A 17109-nucleotide genomic window follows, 5' to 3' on the forward strand; every position below is an offset into this window, starting at 1 on the left:
CTGCTGGTCCTGGTTTTCCACAAGAATCTGGGAGTTTATAGTGAATTTGAAAGCATCTGGCTCACCTCCAGTTCAAACTTATGTCCACCTGCTCACCTCTTATCTAACATTGTGTGTAAAGAAACTGAACAGAAAAGTGACATTTACATATTTTATTGTGCACGTTTCTTTGTTTTGATTGACTGCATGTGTTTGCAAGATCATTTTTGACTTTGCTGTTGATAAAATATCTGAATGAACCAAAGTCCCCGACCAATTTACATTAGCGCAAAAGTGTTTACAGACATAAAGGTTTAAAAAACTTGAGTTTGCTTCCTTCTTATCATCAGACACTGAAGTTTTCTCAGTCGGTGCAAAGACTGTCGAGGGGCTGTTTGTGTCCTCAGGTAACCTAGGTGTGTTTAGCAGTGATTTCCTTTCCTGTCCAGCCCCCATTCCACAAATCAGCTCAACATGCAGGCAAAAGGTTGGTCACCTGACAAGCAACAACTGGATGTATTTGTTCAATCAGTCAGACCTTTAGTCAAACTGCAGTGAACGACGAGGGACGACGTTTCTCTTCGTGCAACATCATGGATTTCTCCAGCACGTTGTTGTTATTTGGGATAGTTTTCGCCTTATTGTGGCTGTTAAGCCTGAAGAACCGCAGACGGTGGAGTTTGCCTCCAGGACCTCCTGGTCTGCCTTTAATAGGAAACTTACTGCAGCTGGACAAACGAGCTCCCTTCACAAGTCTGCTAAAGGTGACTAAGAGTTTGTTTTCTTGCAGAGCAGAAAAGTGAAGTCTGAGTAAAAAATACCTGCAGCTATGAGTTCTTTGCAAATCTGAAAGTCAGCCTCACTTTTTAAAAGCTACACGTAATAGCTTTTGCTGTGCATTTTCCTTCTTACAGAGCCACAGTTATCTATATAGTTTTCAAGATTCAAGAGTTTTTTATCTGTCACACCCTCATTCAGTATGCTCAGTGGAATGCAAAGTGACTGTTTTACGAAGATATTACAAGAAAAAATCTTGACAAACAATAGAAAAATGGGGGAAAATAGCCATAAAGGAGGTAGAGATTGTGAAGCTAAGCTGAAGTGCACATTGTGCAAGAGTTGCTGTTGTTTGTGTGGGTGTTTGTTGCATGAGTATAGAATTGAACAGAATAGAATATCCTTTATTAGTCCCACAAGGGGTAATTTGCAACGTCACAGCAGCAAAGTGACAGTAAGAAAAATCAAGAGAATGTATCTATAAATTAAAAACATAAGATATATACACTATATATACAATATAAATAAGACAAAAGTGTATATATATATATATATATATATATATATATATATATATATATATATATATATATATATATATATATATATATATATATATATATATATATATATATACACACCAGGATTCTAAAAATACAAAATTTAAGAATATATACACAAATGAATTGCACTTGGGTTTATTGCACATGACAGTTTGCTAAGTGTCATTAAGTGTGTGTGTGTGTGTGTGTGGTCTGTTGTGAGCAGTGCTGATTATGGAGTCTGAGGGTGTGTGTGTGTGTGTGTGTGTGTGTGTGTGTGTGTGTGTGTGTGTGTGTGTGTGTGTGTGTGTGTGTGTGTGTGTGTGTGTGTGTGTGTGTGTGTGTGTGTGTGTGTGTGCGCGTGCATGTACTTAGATGCTATTTACATGGATCCCATGTGCTGTAACTAATAGATGAGGTGTTATAATTTAGATTTTGTTGTTTTGTGTGTACAACATGTGTATAATTTATGTTTTTGTTTAGGCTGTAATGGTGAAAGTTCCAGGGTATTTGTTTGTTTTGCTCTCTGTCCTGTGGTTTGGGTGGTTCCTTGCATGCCTGAACAAGAATGCAATGCATGTTTGTTGCTTTGTGTTTGACCTCCAGCTCAGTGAGACCTATGGGCCGGTGATGACGGTGTACCTGGGCCCTCAGCGTGCCGTGTTTCTGGTGGGGTATGAAGCTGTGAAGGAGGCGCTGGTGGACAGAGCAGAGGACTTCACTGGCAGAGGACCTGTTCCTTTCCTAATCAGGGCCACCAAAGGCTATGGTAATATGGTAGTTTTGTGTTATGATAGGAGTTACAAGCAAATGTTTCAAACAACATTTTGTGACCTGAACACAGAAGGCTGCAGCTGTAACTGGTCTGTTGACTGCTGTTGGTTTGACAGGTTTTCCGACTTTTCAGAGTTTTTTTTGCACAGTAGGCCTGATTCAGCATGTTTTACCATAAACTTCCTTTTTACAAATAATGCATCTTCCCAAGGTTTGGTGGTCAGTAATGGAGAACGTTGGCGACAGTTACGACGGTTCACGTTGTCAACTCTGAGAGACTTTGGGATGGGACGGAAGGGCATGGAGGAGTGGATCCAGGAGGAGAGCCAACACCTGGTGAACCGAATTAATAGTACCAATGGTATGTGCAAGAATGGCAGTGTTTTTTGCTCTGGTACAGTAGAAAGAGTCATAACTAGGTTAATCTTGCCTCGTTGAAACAAAGGCTGTAAACTCAAACTCTGTACAATGTGATACTTCAACTTGACTTGTATTTTAAAGGCAAATGAGCTTAGCTGAGCTGCTGTATTTTTAACTTTAAAGCAGTGTGAAATACATTTTGCCATAGATGGTGCTTTCTGTTTGAGTTTTAAACAAAGAAAGCAATTCTGAGAACAAAATTTTAGGTGGGGGCAAATTGTAATGAACTGTCATTTGTGAGAAAACTATTGTTGCTTTATCATTGTGACTGTCATTTTGCATGAGCTTTAAACTCTCAAACACCAGGAGTTCAGTTAGACTTCAAAGCATACTTAAATGGTTGACTCACTACTTTCTGAGCTGAAATTATTCAACTGCAGCATCACTTTACATGACATTACAATAAATCACAAATGCTGCCATGATAATAATACATTGTTGTCTTTCTGTTTTCAGTTTTTTTTTCCTCCCCAAATTCTGCTCCTTTTGTAAACAAAAACAATGGGTCATACTGAGGATATCTTTTTCCTTCCAGCTGCACCTTTTGATCCGACCTTCTTCCTGAGCTGCTCGGTGTCCAACGTGATCTGCAGCCTGGTGTTTGGACAACGTTTCAGCTACGACGACAAAGACTTCCTGGACCTTCTGCATATAATCTCAGACACCCTGAAATTTGGCAGCAGTCCCTTGGGTCAGGTAAGAGGGTGGAGGTGCAGAGAGTGTGAAACCGAATGTTGGGCAGGTTCATGATGAGGAAGACCACTGCTCTGCTGGAACCTTGACTGTTTTCGAGCAAATCCTCATATCCTGCAGCTGTCTGCACACCTCTGCCACTTTGAAATGATCTCATAATTACAATTAATGAACACACAGTTGAATAACATGATTAAAACCTTCCCATTTTCAAGGTTCTGAACGAGGGAATCTAACCATTAGTTAATTTTGGATGTAAAACAGCTGTAGTCGATTAACATTTTGCAATCAGCTACAAAAACACATGACGAAGTGTTGTGATAGAAAGAAGACAAAAAAACACTTTTTTTGTTAATATCAGGACACTTTTAAATGAATCTGTGTATATTCAATGGTCACCTCTCTACTAAGGGTGAAAAGTGCATCTTGCTTCAACTTAAGAAGTCATGCAAAAGTGCAAAGCTGAAGGACAGAAAAGCATCATCAGAATTTTGATTACTATTCTACCTGTCAGAGTGAATAAAACATGAACAGGCCCTGATGTAAGGTATTCATCTTATACAGCTTTCCTTATGCATTCATCAGTGATGCAGAAAAAATGTGATATTGTAGAATTAGTGGCCATTTGACTTTCATTTTTAAAAAGAATTTATAGTTGTCAAATTAGTCAATTTTTAAATGAGGGATTTAAACTGAAGTGGTGAGCATGTTTTGAAAATTGATTGTTTCTTCTTAAATCATGTCATATTTATGCATCTACATCATACATTGGGCACTGTCCATATTCAGTTTAACCTATGTTTAAGTTTATTTCCCCTGACAAAGCTAAGTAAAAAGTATAATTTGCATTTAGAAACAATCTCTGTTAAAATGTATTTTCAGAATGATTTGACACCCGCATGTAGTAAGGATCAGTGCATTTTTATTTAAACAGCACAGACTGCCAGTTTGTTTTGAGACACATGATTCACATTTTTACTTCCTATCACAGCTGTATAATATCTTCCCTCGGCTGATGGAACGGCTGCCTGGTCGACAGCACAAAGTAATCGCCAACATTGAAAAGCTGAGAGAGTTTACGATGACAAAGATCCAGGAGCACCAGGACACTTTGGACATCAGCTCACCTAGAGATTACATTGACTGCTTCCTCACTAGACTCAGTCAGGTACAACCAGAAAAACCTCTTTGAGCTGAGTCAGTGATGCTTGTTTTATTTACGCTGTTAAGCAGACTTGCTCATTTCATGTCATATCATTTCATTCACTCATGTTCATATTCCCTGTAAAGTACCACAAGCTGCTTTCAGCCTCCAGAGTGTGTTGAATTGTGATCCAGCTAGTTGTATTGTCATATTGCTAAACTTGTTCTTGCTTCGTCCTTTCAGGAAAAGGACATTCCCACAACTGAGTTCCATCACAACAACTTGGTCTCTACAGTGTTGAATCTGTACCTGGCAGGAACTGAAACCACCAGTTCAACCATCAGATATGCACTAAACTTACTGATCAAATACCCCAAAATACAAGGTAGGTTGGCAACAGGAAATTTACTCAAACGCATTTCACACAGTTGCTCTAATGATTTTCAAGTTACACTTTTTCAGTGCTTTTTGCTTTTTTATTGACTACCAGTCAAAAGTTTGGACACACCTTCTGATTCAATGTTTTTTTCTTTATTTTTACTACTTTCTACATTGTAGATACATACTGAAGACATCAAAACTATGAAGCAAGATATATGGAAATGAGTAGCAAACAAACAACTGTGAAATAAATTTGAATATGTTTTATATTTTAGATTCCTCAAAATAGCCATCCTTTGCTTTGATGACAGCTTTGCAAAACCTTGGCATTCTCTCAGTGAGCTTCATGAGGTTGTCACCTGAAATGGTTTTCACATCACAGGTGTGCCTTGTCAGGGTTAATTTGTGGAATTTCCTGCCTTCTTAATGTTCTTGGGACCATCAGTTGTGTTGTGCAGAAGTCAGATTGGTACACAATTGACAGCCCTATTTGACAACTGTTATAATCAATATTATGGCAAGAACCAGTCAGCTAAGTAAAGAGAAACAACAGTCCATCATTACTTGAAGAACTGAAGGTCAGTCAGTCCGGAAAATTGTAAAAACTTTGAATGTATCCCCAAGTGCAGCCACAAAAACCATCAAGTGCTACGATGAAACTGGCTCCCATGAGGACTGTCCCAGGAAAGGAAGACCAAGAGTCTCCTCTGCTGCTGAGGATAAGTTCATCCGAGTCACCAGCCTCAGAAATTGCAAGTTAACAGCAGCTCAGATTAGAACCCAGATAAATGCCACACAGAGTTCTAATAGCAGACACATCTCTACATCAACTGTTCAGAGGAGACTGAACCAATCAGGCCTTTATGGTCAAATAGCTGCTAAGAAACAAGAAGCAGAAGAGATTTGTTTGGGCCAAGAAACACCAGGAATGGACATTAGACCAGTGGAAATCTGTGCTTTGGTCTGATGAGTCCAAATTTGAGATCTTTGGTTCCACCAGCCGTGAAGGTGAACGGATGGTCTCTACATGCATGGTTCCCATCATGAAGCATGGAGGAGGAGGTGTGATGGTGTTGGAGTACTTTGCTGGTGACACTGTTGGGGATTTATTCAAAACTGAAGGCACACTGAACCAGCATGGCTACCACAGCATCCTGCAGTGACATGACATCCCATCCGGTTTGTGTTTAGTTGGACCATCATCTATTTTTTAGAGTGATGGAGTGCTGCATCAGATGACCTCCACAGTCACCTGACCTAATCCCAATCCAGATGGTTTGGGATGGGATGAACCACAGAGTGAAGGCAAAAGTGCTCAGCATCTCTGGGAACTCCTTCAAGACTGTTGGAAAACCATTTCAGGTTCTACCTCATGAAGCTCATCCAGAGAATATCAAGAGTGTGCAAAGCAGTAACCAAAGCAAAGGGTGGCTATTTTGAAGAATCTAAAATATAAAACATGTTTTGACTTATTTCACACTTCTTTGTTTACTACACAATTACATATGTGTTCATTCATAGTTTTGATGCCTTCATTGAGAATCTAAAATGTACACAGTCATGAAAATAAAGAAAAAACATTGAATGAGAAGGTGTGTCCAGACTTTTGACTGGTAGTATATCTCTACATTGCATGATGTTTGTTGTTATTTACAGTTAATAAATCATGCTACATTAATTATAGCTCACTCTAGAGATGAATGTCAGGAATGTCTATATTTCAAAAACAGCAGATTAGCAGAAATGAAAAGCAGCAAGTATGTGTTTCCTATGTAGACGACTTAAATTGTATGAATATTGTACTGTTTCTAACTAGCAATGTTTTCCTTATTCTATAGAAACTATGCAGCAGGAGATTGACACTGTGGTTGGACGTAATCGTTGCCCTTATATGGAAGACAGGAAGTCCCTCCCCTTTACAGATGCTGTCATCCATGAAATTCAGCGCTGTATGGACATCATCCCTCTGGGTGTCCCTCGCTATGCTGTCCAAGACATCTCTTTCAGGGGTTACACACTTCCCAAGGTATTCTTGTTTTATCTCTTAGTGTTGTTGATGCATTCTGTTCCTGTCTGATGCAGTATTTCATCTCAACAGGGTACGTTAATTTTCCCCATGCTGCACTCTGTGCTGAAAGAGGAAAAACAGTGGGCCACCCCCTGGACATTTAATCCTCAACACTTTTTGGACCAGAATGGCAACTTCAAGAAAAATCCTGCCTTCCTGCCATTCTCTGCAGGTAATCAAGCACATTTATGTCTGTTTCAGCCACTCAGAGAACATGATTGAACATAAGAGCTGCTTGCTAAACAGATTTTAATGTTGTTGTGCTCTTTTCTGAGCTTTGATGCCTTTCATTCTCACTGCTTTGTTTGTGGTTGTTTTTCAGGAAAGAGATCTTGTGCTGGAGAGTCCCTCGCTCGCATGGAGATTTTCCTCTTCATGGTGTCACTTGTGCAGAATTTCACCTTTTCCTGCTCTGAAGGACCTGACAGTATTGACCTCAGTGCAGAGTACAGCAGCTTCGCCAACCTGCCTCGCCAATACATGATCATTGCAACTCCCAGGTGCTAAACATGCCTTAATTGAAGGAAAGCTTTTTCAACCACTTATCTGGCATAAATCCTTCAAATCGAGGATCATTTTATACCAAGGAGCTTGAGTAATGTTATTAGTATTCTCATTTACACTGTGACATTCTGGTTATACATATTCTGTGTCGACTTCTTTAGATGAGTAGAGTACACTGCACTTCCTGTCTAGAGACTGAAATATTACAATCTAAGCTTACATCTATGGTTTTGTGGTTACATTAAAATGGAGAATTATGAACATCTCACTTATGTTTTGAACAGCATAAACCACAATGAGTAAACAAAGATCTTTATGGTTAAAGCAAGGCTCTTCCTTCACATGTCACAATGGGTTTTCTCTTTTTTTTAGGGTTTAGTGACGCCCTCAGAATACACAGTGCACTATTAAAAGTGTACTTGCTATGCTGTGACTATTCCAATATCATCTCAGAGAGCAGATTTAGTCTGATTTTGTAATGTATGTACAATTTATCTAAACCGCCTGACTTTTTAGCCGATACCTAAATGCTAGAATTGTGGCTTATTGTGTAGGTATATTTACACTCATCAAACAGGACTGTGTTGAAAAGTAATGTGACGTGTCGTAGGTATCTGTACTTTTATGCATGAATCACACAATAAAAACAATTGTACTTTAGTCCAAGTGACGATGGCACACTGGCGACTATGAGATTTAAAAAAATAATAATTTTACAGAAGTGTAAAAATGCAGCACTCATTTAGTGCAAGTTGTTTTCAGCAATGACTCTATAGATTGAGTTTTCTTTGGTTACACTACTGTATGTGCGTGAAAGAGTTGATTCATAAAAAAATCCAGGAGTACAAAGAGACAATGGTTAGTATAATAATTTATATATTCAGTTTAATAATGGCACTGTAAACCAGGGTATAATGCCCCCTTTAAGAACAATGTCAACTCTTTTTTAAAATATATATTCTTTTAAAATCAGTGTAATGTGAACACAAGAAGTATGCTTAAGTGACCTATTTTAAATCATATTTGACAATGGTTTTCTTATTAGAACTCTAAATATTAAATCTTGGGGGGAATCTAAGCCACTTAGTTTTGATGTTGCCCTGCCTTTATCTGTAGCATATCTGAATGTTAAATAAGACAAAAATATTATTGATTTTTCTTTTTAAAACAGTTTGATTAAATAATTTACAGTTGAGGGGGAGTAGGACAAAAGTTAGAACCTTACTGTGTTATCACCGATACTGTTTGTTTTTTATGCTTTTATTTTACACCGGAAGCACTGCAATAGTCATACTATTGAAGCAAACAGAGAATTCCTTTGTGTTCTTTTGGATCAATGCAACATTTAGTGCCACTCTTTATTTAATATGAAACTAAATAAGCTTTAATAAGCGTCTTCTGGCTGCTGGTCATGGTTTTCCACAAGAATCTGGGAGTTTATAGTGAATTTGAAAGCATCTGGCTCACCTCCAGTTCAAACTGATCTCCACCTGTCCAACTGTTATCTAATGTTGTGCAATAAACTGCACAGAGAGGTGACATTTACACATTTTATTGTGCCGGTTTCTTCGCTCTGATTGACTGCATGTGTTTGCAAGAGTATTTTGGATACTGTCTGTTGACAAAATACCTTAGAAATGAACCAAAGTCCCCGACAAATTTACATTAGCGCAAAAGTGTTTACAGACATAAATATTTTAAAAACTTGAGTTTGTTTACTTTTTATCATCAGACACTGAAGTTTTCTCAGTCGGTGCAAAGACTGTCGAGGGGCTGTTTGTATCCTCAAGTAACCTGGATGTGCTTGCCAATGATTTCCTTTCCTGTCCAGCCCCCATTCCACAAATCAGCTCAACATGCAGGCAAAAGGTTGGTCACCTGACAAGCAACAACTGGATGTATTTGTTCAATCAGTCAGACCTTTAGTCAAACTGCAGAGAACGACGAGGGACGACGTTTCTCTTCGTGCAACATCATGGATTTCTCCAGCACGTTGTTGTTATTCGGGCTAATTTTCGCCTTATTGTGGCTGTTAAGCCTGAAGAACCGCAGACGGTGGAGTTTGCCTCCAGGACCTCCTGGTCTGCCTTTAATAGGAAACTTACTGCAGCTGGACAAACGAGCTCCCTTCACAAGTCTGCTAAAGGTGACTAAGAGTTTGTTTTCTTGCAGAGCAGAAAAGCGAAGTCTGAGTAAAAAATACCTGCAGCTTTGTCTAAATCACAGAGTTCTTTCATTGCAATGCTAAAACACGTCGTTTCAGTCTGCTGCTTCTCATTTGGCTTCGTACAGAGCTGCAGTTATCAATCTAGTTTCCAAGATTCAGGAGTTTTGTTTTTATTTGTCACATCTTCATTCAGTATGTGCAGTGGAATGAGAAAAACAGGAGAGAAACAACAGAAAAACAGGAAAAAAATAGCCATAAATAATAAAGGAGGTAGAGATTGTGAAGCTAGACTGAAGTGCACATTGTGCAAGAATTGCAGTTGTTTGTGTGGGTGTTTGCATGAAGGTATTGGTGTGTGTGTGCATGTACTTAGATGTTATTTAGATGGATCCCATGTGCTGTAACTAATAGATGAGGTGTTATAATTTAATTTTTGTTGTTTTGTGTGTACAACATGTTTATGATTTATGTTTTTGTTTAGACTGTAATGGTGAAAGTTCCAGGGTATTTGTTTGTTTTGCACTCTGTCCTGTGGTTTGGGTGGTTCCTTGCATGCCTGAACAAGAATGCAATGCATGTTTGTTGCTTTGTGTTTGACCTCCAGCTCAGTGAGACCTATGGGCCGGTGATGACGGTGTACCTGGGCCCTCAGCGTGCCGTGTTTCTGGTGGGGTATGAAGCTGTGAAGGAGGCGCTGGTGGACAGAGCAGAGGACTTCACTGGCAGAGGACCTGTTCCTTTCCTAATCAGGGCCACCAAAGGCTATGGTAATATGGTAGTTTTGTGTTATGATAGGAGTAACAAGCAAATGTTTCAAACAACATTTTGTGACCTGAACACAGAAGGCTGCAGCTGTAACTGGTCTGTTGACTGCTGTTGGTTTGACAGGTTTTCCGACTTTTCAGAGATTTTTTTGTACAGTAGCCCTGATTCACTATGTTTACCATAAGCTGCCTTTTTACTAATAATATATCTTCCCAAGGTTTGGCGGTCAGTAATGGAGAACGTTGGCGACAGTTACGACGGTTCACGTTGACAACTCTGAGAGACTTTGGGATGGGACGGAAGGGCATGGAGGAGTGGATCCAGGAGGAGAGCCAACACCTGGTGAACCGAATTAATGGTACCAATGGTATGTGCAAGAATGGCAGTGTTTTTTGCTCTGATACAGTGGATAGTGTTATGACTAGGTAATTCCTGTCTTTCCGAGCTGATAATTATTCAACTGCAGCATCACCTTACATGACATTACAGTAAGATGCAAATGCTGCTATGATAATAATACATTACTAGTTTTCTGGGGCTTTTTTCCTTCACAAACGATGCTCCTTTTTTAATTGCAACCAAAAACAATGGGTCATACTGAGGATATCTTTTTCCTTCCAGCTGCACCTTTTGATCCGACCTTCTTCCTGAGCTGCTCGGTGTCCAACGTGATCTGCTGCCTGGTGTTTGGACAACGTTTCAGCTACGACGATAAAGACTTCCTGGAACTTCTGCACATAATCTCAGACACCCTGAAATTTGGCAGCAGTCCCTGGGGTCAGGTAAGAGGGTGGAGGTGCAGAGAGTGTGAAACCGAATGTTGGCTGGGTTAGTGATGAGGAAAACCACTGCTCTGCTGGAACCTTGAGTGTTCTTGAGCAAATCCTCATATCCTGCAGCTGTCTTTCCTGCAGCTGCCACTTTGAAATGATCTCATAATTCCAATTAATGAACACACAGTTGAATAACATGATTAAAACCTTCCCATTTTCAAGGTTTTGATTGAGGGAATCTAACCATTAGTTAATTATGGATATAAAGTAGCTGTAATTGATTAACGTTTTGCAATCAGCTACAAAAACAGAAAACATATGATGAAGTGTTGTCATCGAAAGAACGCAAATAAAAAACACTCTGTTTTTTGTTAATATCAGGACACTTTTAAATGCATCTGTGTATATTCAATGGTCACCTCTCTACTAAGGGTGAAAAGTGCATCTTGCATCAGTTTAAAAAGTCATGCAAAAGTGCAAAGCTGAAGGACAGAAAAACATCAGAATTTTGATAGACGTTCTGAAATTGGTAATAAATGATCTAACTACATTATGCAAAGCACATAGAGAAACACATTTTTCAATTTTGCACTGCAAATATGGGAATACGGCAAGTAGCTAGCGTACAGTACAGTGACAGTGACTAAGAAAACAGCTATTCTACCTGTCAGAGCGAATAAAATATGAACATGCTCAGATGTAAGATGTTCAATCTCACACAGCTTTCCTTATGCATTCATCAGTGATGCTGAAAAATGTGATATTGTAGAATTAGTGGCCAAACATGCTCATGTTGCATTTGACTTTCATTTTTATTTTAAATTTGTGTTTATAGTTGTCAAATTAGTAAATTTTTAAATGGGGGATTTTCAGACTGGAGCTCAGTGATGCCCTGGTCCAGATCTGGGAAGAAATACCCCAGGACACCATCCATCGTGTCATTAGGAGCATGCCCCGACATTGTCAGGCATGCATACAAGCATGTGGAGGCCATACAAACTCCTGAATGCTATTTTGAGTTGCTGCCACATCTGTTTTTCACTTTGAGTTTTTTGGGTGTCTTGAATTCAGCCTTCTGCAGGTTGATACTTTTCATTTCTATCAAACAATGTGGCATCTTTCCATTCCTAACACATTATCCAGTCCATATTAATGTCGATATCCAGCTGTTTTTTCCCCCCATTTCAGTATGATGTGTTTTCAAAGTGTTCCTAATTTTTTGAGCAGTGTAGTAAGGGTCGGTGCGTTTTTATTTAAACAGCACAGACTACTAACTTATTTTGAGACATATGATTCACATTTTTACTTCCCATCACAGCTGTACAATATCTTCCCTCGGCTGATGGAACGGCTGCCTGGTCGACAGCACAAAGTGTTTGCCAACATTGAAAAGCTGAGACAGTTTACGATGACAAAGATCCAGGAACACCAGGACACTTTGGACATCAGCTCACCTAGAGATTACATTGACTGCTTCCTCACTAGACTCAGTCAGGTACAACAAAGAGTCCTCTAAGTCAGTGATGCTTGTTTCATTTACGCTGTTAAGCAGACTTGCTCATTTCATATATGCACTCATGTTCATATTCCCTGTAATGTACCACAAGCTGCTTTCAGCCTCCAGAGTGTGTTGAATTGTGATCCAGCTAGTTGTATTGTCATGTTGCTAAACTTGCTCTCGCTTCGTCCTTTCAGGAAAAGGACATTCCCACAACTGAGTTCCATCACAACAACTTGGTCTCTACAGTGTTGAATCTGTACCTGGCAGGAACTGAAACCTCCAGCTCAACCATGAGATACGCACTAAATTTACTGATCAAATACCCCAAAATACAAGGTAGGTTGGCAACAGGAAATAAACGCAAACCAATTTGGAACAGTTAGTCTAATGATTTTCAAGACTCAAGACCTTTGTCTATCACAAATACAATTATACATGGTATAATGCACAGTGAAATGTATTGTGCACCTGTTCCAGTCCAAAACAGTAAGACTAATAAGAATAAATAACAATTAAAAAAAAGTTGTGGTGGTGCTGGAACAGGTACGATGGCGGCCGAACTCACCAGCGCCATCTTGGAAACTTATGTTTTCTTTAGTTCTTTTTCATTGTACTCTGAAATGAAAGCATAGAACAAATAAACAAATTAAGTTTTAAAAAAAATCTATTTTGAAACCAAAATGTACTCTAAACTTTTGACTCATCAAAGTAGTCACCTTTGGCAGATATACCAGCTGAACACACTTGTGGCATTCTTTCCACAATGGACATCAAATATTCTTCAGAGAGTTCTTCCCAACTCTGTTGCAGAAGTTACCATAAATGTGTGCCACTTGTAGGTTGCTTTGCTTTCACTCTTCTGTCCAGTTCATCCCATACCAGCTCCATGGGGTTTAAGTCTGGAGACTGTGCTGCAGGTTACCATCTTGTTCTTTTCTCCTAGGGTAGTTGCAGCATAGCTTGGACTTGTGTTTTGGGTCATTGTCTTGCTGTAGGAGGAACCTCTGACCAACTAGGAACATAAGAGAGGGTACTACATGGTGCTGCAGAATGCTGTGGTAGTCGTTTTGGTTCAGGGTTCCTCTCACTCTGTACAAGTCACCAACCCTGGATCCAACAAAACAGCCCCAGACCATCATGCTTCCTCCTCCATGTTTGACAGTTGATGTCACACACTGAGGATCCATCCTTTCTTCTACTTGATGGGGTAAAAAAATCCTCCTTGATGAACCAAAGATTTCAAGTTTTGCTCAGTCCATAAGACCTTCTTCCAATCTTCAGTAGCCATTGACGGTGCTTCATGGCCCAGCAATGACTTTTTTATATATCAGCTGTAAAGCTGTGCATTTTAAAACGGGGTCTGTGGGCGTCGACTCGCCTTTAAAGGCGGCCTCAAGGGACATTTGAGGAAGTGCAGGGTTTTTTTTGTTTGTTTTTAAAGTTATTTTAGCAATGACTTTCTTGCTGTAATTTGACCTGTCAAACCTGCAACTCCAAGTCTTCTCCTCACAGTTGAAACTGAGACTTGTTTACTACAACCACTATGAAGCTGTGCTTGAAGCTGTTGTCCTGTGAGTCGCCTATCACCAAGCTGTTGACTCTCAGAAACTTGTCTTCTGATTCTGTTGTGGCTTTGGGTCTTCCAGACTTCTTCCTGTCAGAGTTTCCCCCAGTTTCTGAGCCTTTTGATGGTGAAGAAAACTACTCACTGACACTTTGACTTTTTTCACAATTTCTCTGTAGGAAAGGCCTACATTTTAAAGTGTTATGATGGTCTGTCTCTCTTCTACTGTTAATTGCCTTTTCTTTGCCATTTGTATGGAGTACAAAACTGTTCAAATAATGCTCGAGCACCGAATTTCAAGGCTTGATCAACCTCCATTGCTGCAGAACAGCTGTAAGTTGTTAACTCATTTCTTGTTCCCTGAAAAAGGCCTTATTGTATAATTCTGAAATGTACATCATATTTCAGTTTTGGATCACCTTACCTTTTTTTTTAAACCTCTGGCAGTTCACCACTTACCTTTGTACCATTTCAAGCTATTCATTGGACTTGAACTGCTTGAATTTCAATAAGAAAAGAAAAAAACTGGGGCATTCTAAAACTTTTGACCGGTAGTATATCTCTACATTGCATGATTTTTTTGGTTATTTACAGTTAACAAATCATGCTACATTAATTATAGCTCACTCTAGAGATGAACGTCAAAAATGTCTATGTTACAAAAGCAGCAGATTAGCAAAACTGAGAAGCAGGAACCAGCAAGTATTTGTTTCCCATATAGATAACAAATTGTGTGATTATTGTACTGTTTCTAACTAGCAATGTTTTCCTTATTCTATAGAAACTATGCAGCAGGAGATTGACACTGTGGTTGGACGTAATCGTTGCCCTTATATGGAAGACAGGAAGTCCCTCCCCTTTACAGATGCTGTCATCCATGAAATTCAGCGCTGTATGGACATCATCCCTCTGGGTGTCCCTCGCTATGCTGTCCAAGACATCTCTTTCAGGGGTTACACACTTCCCAAGGTATTCTTGTTTTATCTCTTAATGTTGTTGATGCATTCTGTTCCTGTCTGATGCAGTATTTCTTCTCAACAGGGTACGTTAATTTTTCCCATGCTGCACTCTGTGCTGAAAGAGGAAAAACAGTGGGCCACCCCCTGGACATTTAATCCTCAACACTTTTTGGACCAGAATGGCAACTTCAAGAAAAACCCTGCTTTCCTGCCATTCTCTGCAGGTAATCAAGCACATTTACGTCTGTTTCAGCCACTCAGAGAACATGATTGAACATAAGAGCTGCTTGCTAAACAGATTTTAATGTTGTTGTGCTCTTTTCTGAGCTGTGATGCCTTTCATTCTCACTGCTTTGTTTGCGGTTGTTTTTCAGGAAAGAGATCTTGTGCTGGAGAGTCCCTCGCTCGCATGGAGATTTTCCTCTTCATGGTGTCACTTGTGCAGAATTTCACCTTTTCCTGCTCTGAAGGACCTGACAGTATTGACCTCAGTGCAGAGTACAGCAGCTTCGCCAACCTGCCTCGCCAATACATGATCATTGCAACTCCCAGGTGCTAAACATGCCTTAATTGAAGGAAAGCTTTTTCAACCTCTTATCTGGCATAAATCCTTCAAATCAGGGATCATTTTATACCAAGGAGCTTGAGTAATGTTATTAGTATTCTCATTTACACTGTGACATTCTGGCTATACATATTCTGAGTCGACTTCTTTAGATGTGTAGAATATGCTAGACTTCCTGTCTAGAGAGTAAAATATTGCAATCTAAGCTTACATTTATGGTTTACATTTACATTAAAATGGAAAATTATGAACATCTCACTTATGTTTTGGACCATATAACCAAACTGAGTAGACAAAGATATATACGGTTAAAGCAAGGGTTAATGGTTTTACCAAGAATTTTTCGGTGGCTGTTACTTTATGTCACAATGGGTTTTCTCTTTTTTAGGGTTTAGTGATGCCCTCAGAAAACACAGTGCACTATTAAAAGTGTACTTGCTATGCTGTGACTATTCCAATATCATCTCAAAGGGAAGATTAAGTCTGATTGTGTAATGTATATACAATTTATCTAAACTGCCTGTCTTTTTAGCGGATGCCTAAATACTAGAAATGTGGCTAATTGTGTAGGTATATTTACACTCATCAAACAGCAATGTTTTGGGAAACGATATAAGGTGTAGTAGGTATCTGTACTTTTATGCATGAATCACACAATAAAAACAATTGTACTTTAGTCCATTGATGATGGCACACTGGCGACTATGAGATGTTTTATATAATTTTACAGAAGTGTAAAAATGCAGCACTCATTTAGTGCAAGTTTTTCAGCACTGACTCTATAGATTGAGTTTTCTTTGGTTACACATCTGACTGTGCATTGAATAACTGCAGAGGTGAGAGAGTTGATTCATAAAAAGATCCAGGAGCACAAAGAGACACTGGTTAGTATAATAATTTCTATATTCAGTTTCATAATGGCAATGTAAACCAGGGTATAATGCCCCCTTTAAGAACAATGTCAACTCTCTGAACACAAGAAGTATGTTTCAATGAGCCACTTTAGACCGTAAATAAATCATAATTGACAATGGGTTTTTTATAAGAACTCTAAATATTAAATCTTTAGGGGGGGCGGGAATCTTAAGCCATTTACGGAACACAAACTTGTTGCTTATGTATAATCTTAACTATATTCTGAAGTTTTGATGTTGTCCTGACTTTATCTGTAACATGAATGTTAGATAAGACAAAAATATTGATTTTTCTTTTTAAAACAGTTTGACTATTGCCAAGTAATATACAATTAAGGTTTACAATTGAAGTTAGAACCTTACGTTATTATCTCTGATATTGTTTGTTTATTTTTATGCTTTTTTTCTTACACCGGAAGGACTGTAACAGTAACACTGCTGAAGCAAACACAATTTCTGTGTGTTCTTTTGGACAAATGCAACAATTTGTGCCACTCTTTTTAATACGAAATTAAATTGTTTAATAAGCGTCTTCTGGCTGCTGGTCCTGGTTTTCCACAAGAATCTGGGAGTTCATAGTGAATTTGAAAGCATCTGGCTCACCTCCACCTGTCCACCT

General features: G+C 39.1%; 2 protein-coding genes across 2 annotated transcripts; both read left to right on the plus strand.

The window, feature by feature from the left end:
* Nucleotides 1-446: 446 nt before the first annotated feature.
* Nucleotides 447-7942, plus strand: LOC111581721 (cytochrome P450 2A5-like). The gene is made up of 9 exons (XM_023290021.3): nt 447-743; nt 1905-2067; nt 2284-2433; nt 3028-3188; nt 4177-4353; nt 4573-4714; nt 6549-6736; nt 6809-6950; nt 7101-7942. The coding sequence occupies exons 1-9, from the start codon at nt 573-575 to the stop codon at nt 7283-7285; spliced, it is 1479 nt and encodes a 492-aa protein (XP_023145789.2). The 5' UTR covers nt 447-572; the 3' UTR covers nt 7286-7942.
* Nucleotides 7943-9113: 1171 nt separating this feature from the next.
* LOC111581722 (cytochrome P450 2F2-like) lies at nt 9114-17022 on the plus strand. The gene is made up of 9 exons (XM_023290023.3): nt 9114-9428; nt 10054-10216; nt 10432-10581; nt 10836-10996; nt 12306-12482; nt 12683-12824; nt 14834-15021; nt 15094-15235; nt 15386-17022. Exons 1-9 carry the CDS (start codon nt 9258-9260, stop codon nt 15568-15570), a joined length of 1479 nt encoding a protein of 492 aa, XP_023145791.2. The 5' UTR covers nt 9114-9257; the 3' UTR covers nt 15571-17022.
* The last annotated feature ends 87 nt before the right edge of the window (nt 17023-17109 follow it).

Source organism: Amphiprion ocellaris, chromosome 7 (genome assembly GCF_022539595.1).
Source record: "Amphiprion ocellaris isolate individual 3 ecotype Okinawa chromosome 7, ASM2253959v1, whole genome shotgun sequence".
In the NCBI taxonomy this organism is placed as follows: Eukaryota; Metazoa; Chordata; class Actinopteri; family Pomacentridae; genus Amphiprion; species Amphiprion ocellaris.

Coding starts and splice junctions, on each gene's coding strand:
- LOC111581721 (XM_023290021.3), top strand. CDS start 573: ATGGATTTCTCCAGCACGTTGTTGTTATTTGGGATAGTTTTCGCCTTA. Junction 4,354..4,572: donor TCCTCACTAGACTCAGTCAG/GTACAACCAGAA, acceptor TCGTCCTTTCAG/GAAAAGGACATTCCCACAAC. Junction 4,715..6,548: donor CAAATACCCCAAAATACAAG/GTAGGTTGGCAA, acceptor CTTATTCTATAG/AAACTATGCAGCAGGAGATT.
- LOC111581722 (XM_023290023.3), top strand. CDS start 9,258: ATGGATTTCTCCAGCACGTTGTTGTTATTCGGGCTAATTTTCGCCTTA. Junction 10,582..10,835: donor CCGAATTAATGGTACCAATG/GTATGTGCAAGA, acceptor TTTTCCTTCCAG/CTGCACCTTTTGATCCGACC. Junction 15,236..15,385: donor TTTCCTGCCATTCTCTGCAG/GTAATCAAGCAC, acceptor GTTGTTTTTCAG/GAAAGAGATCTTGTGCTGGA.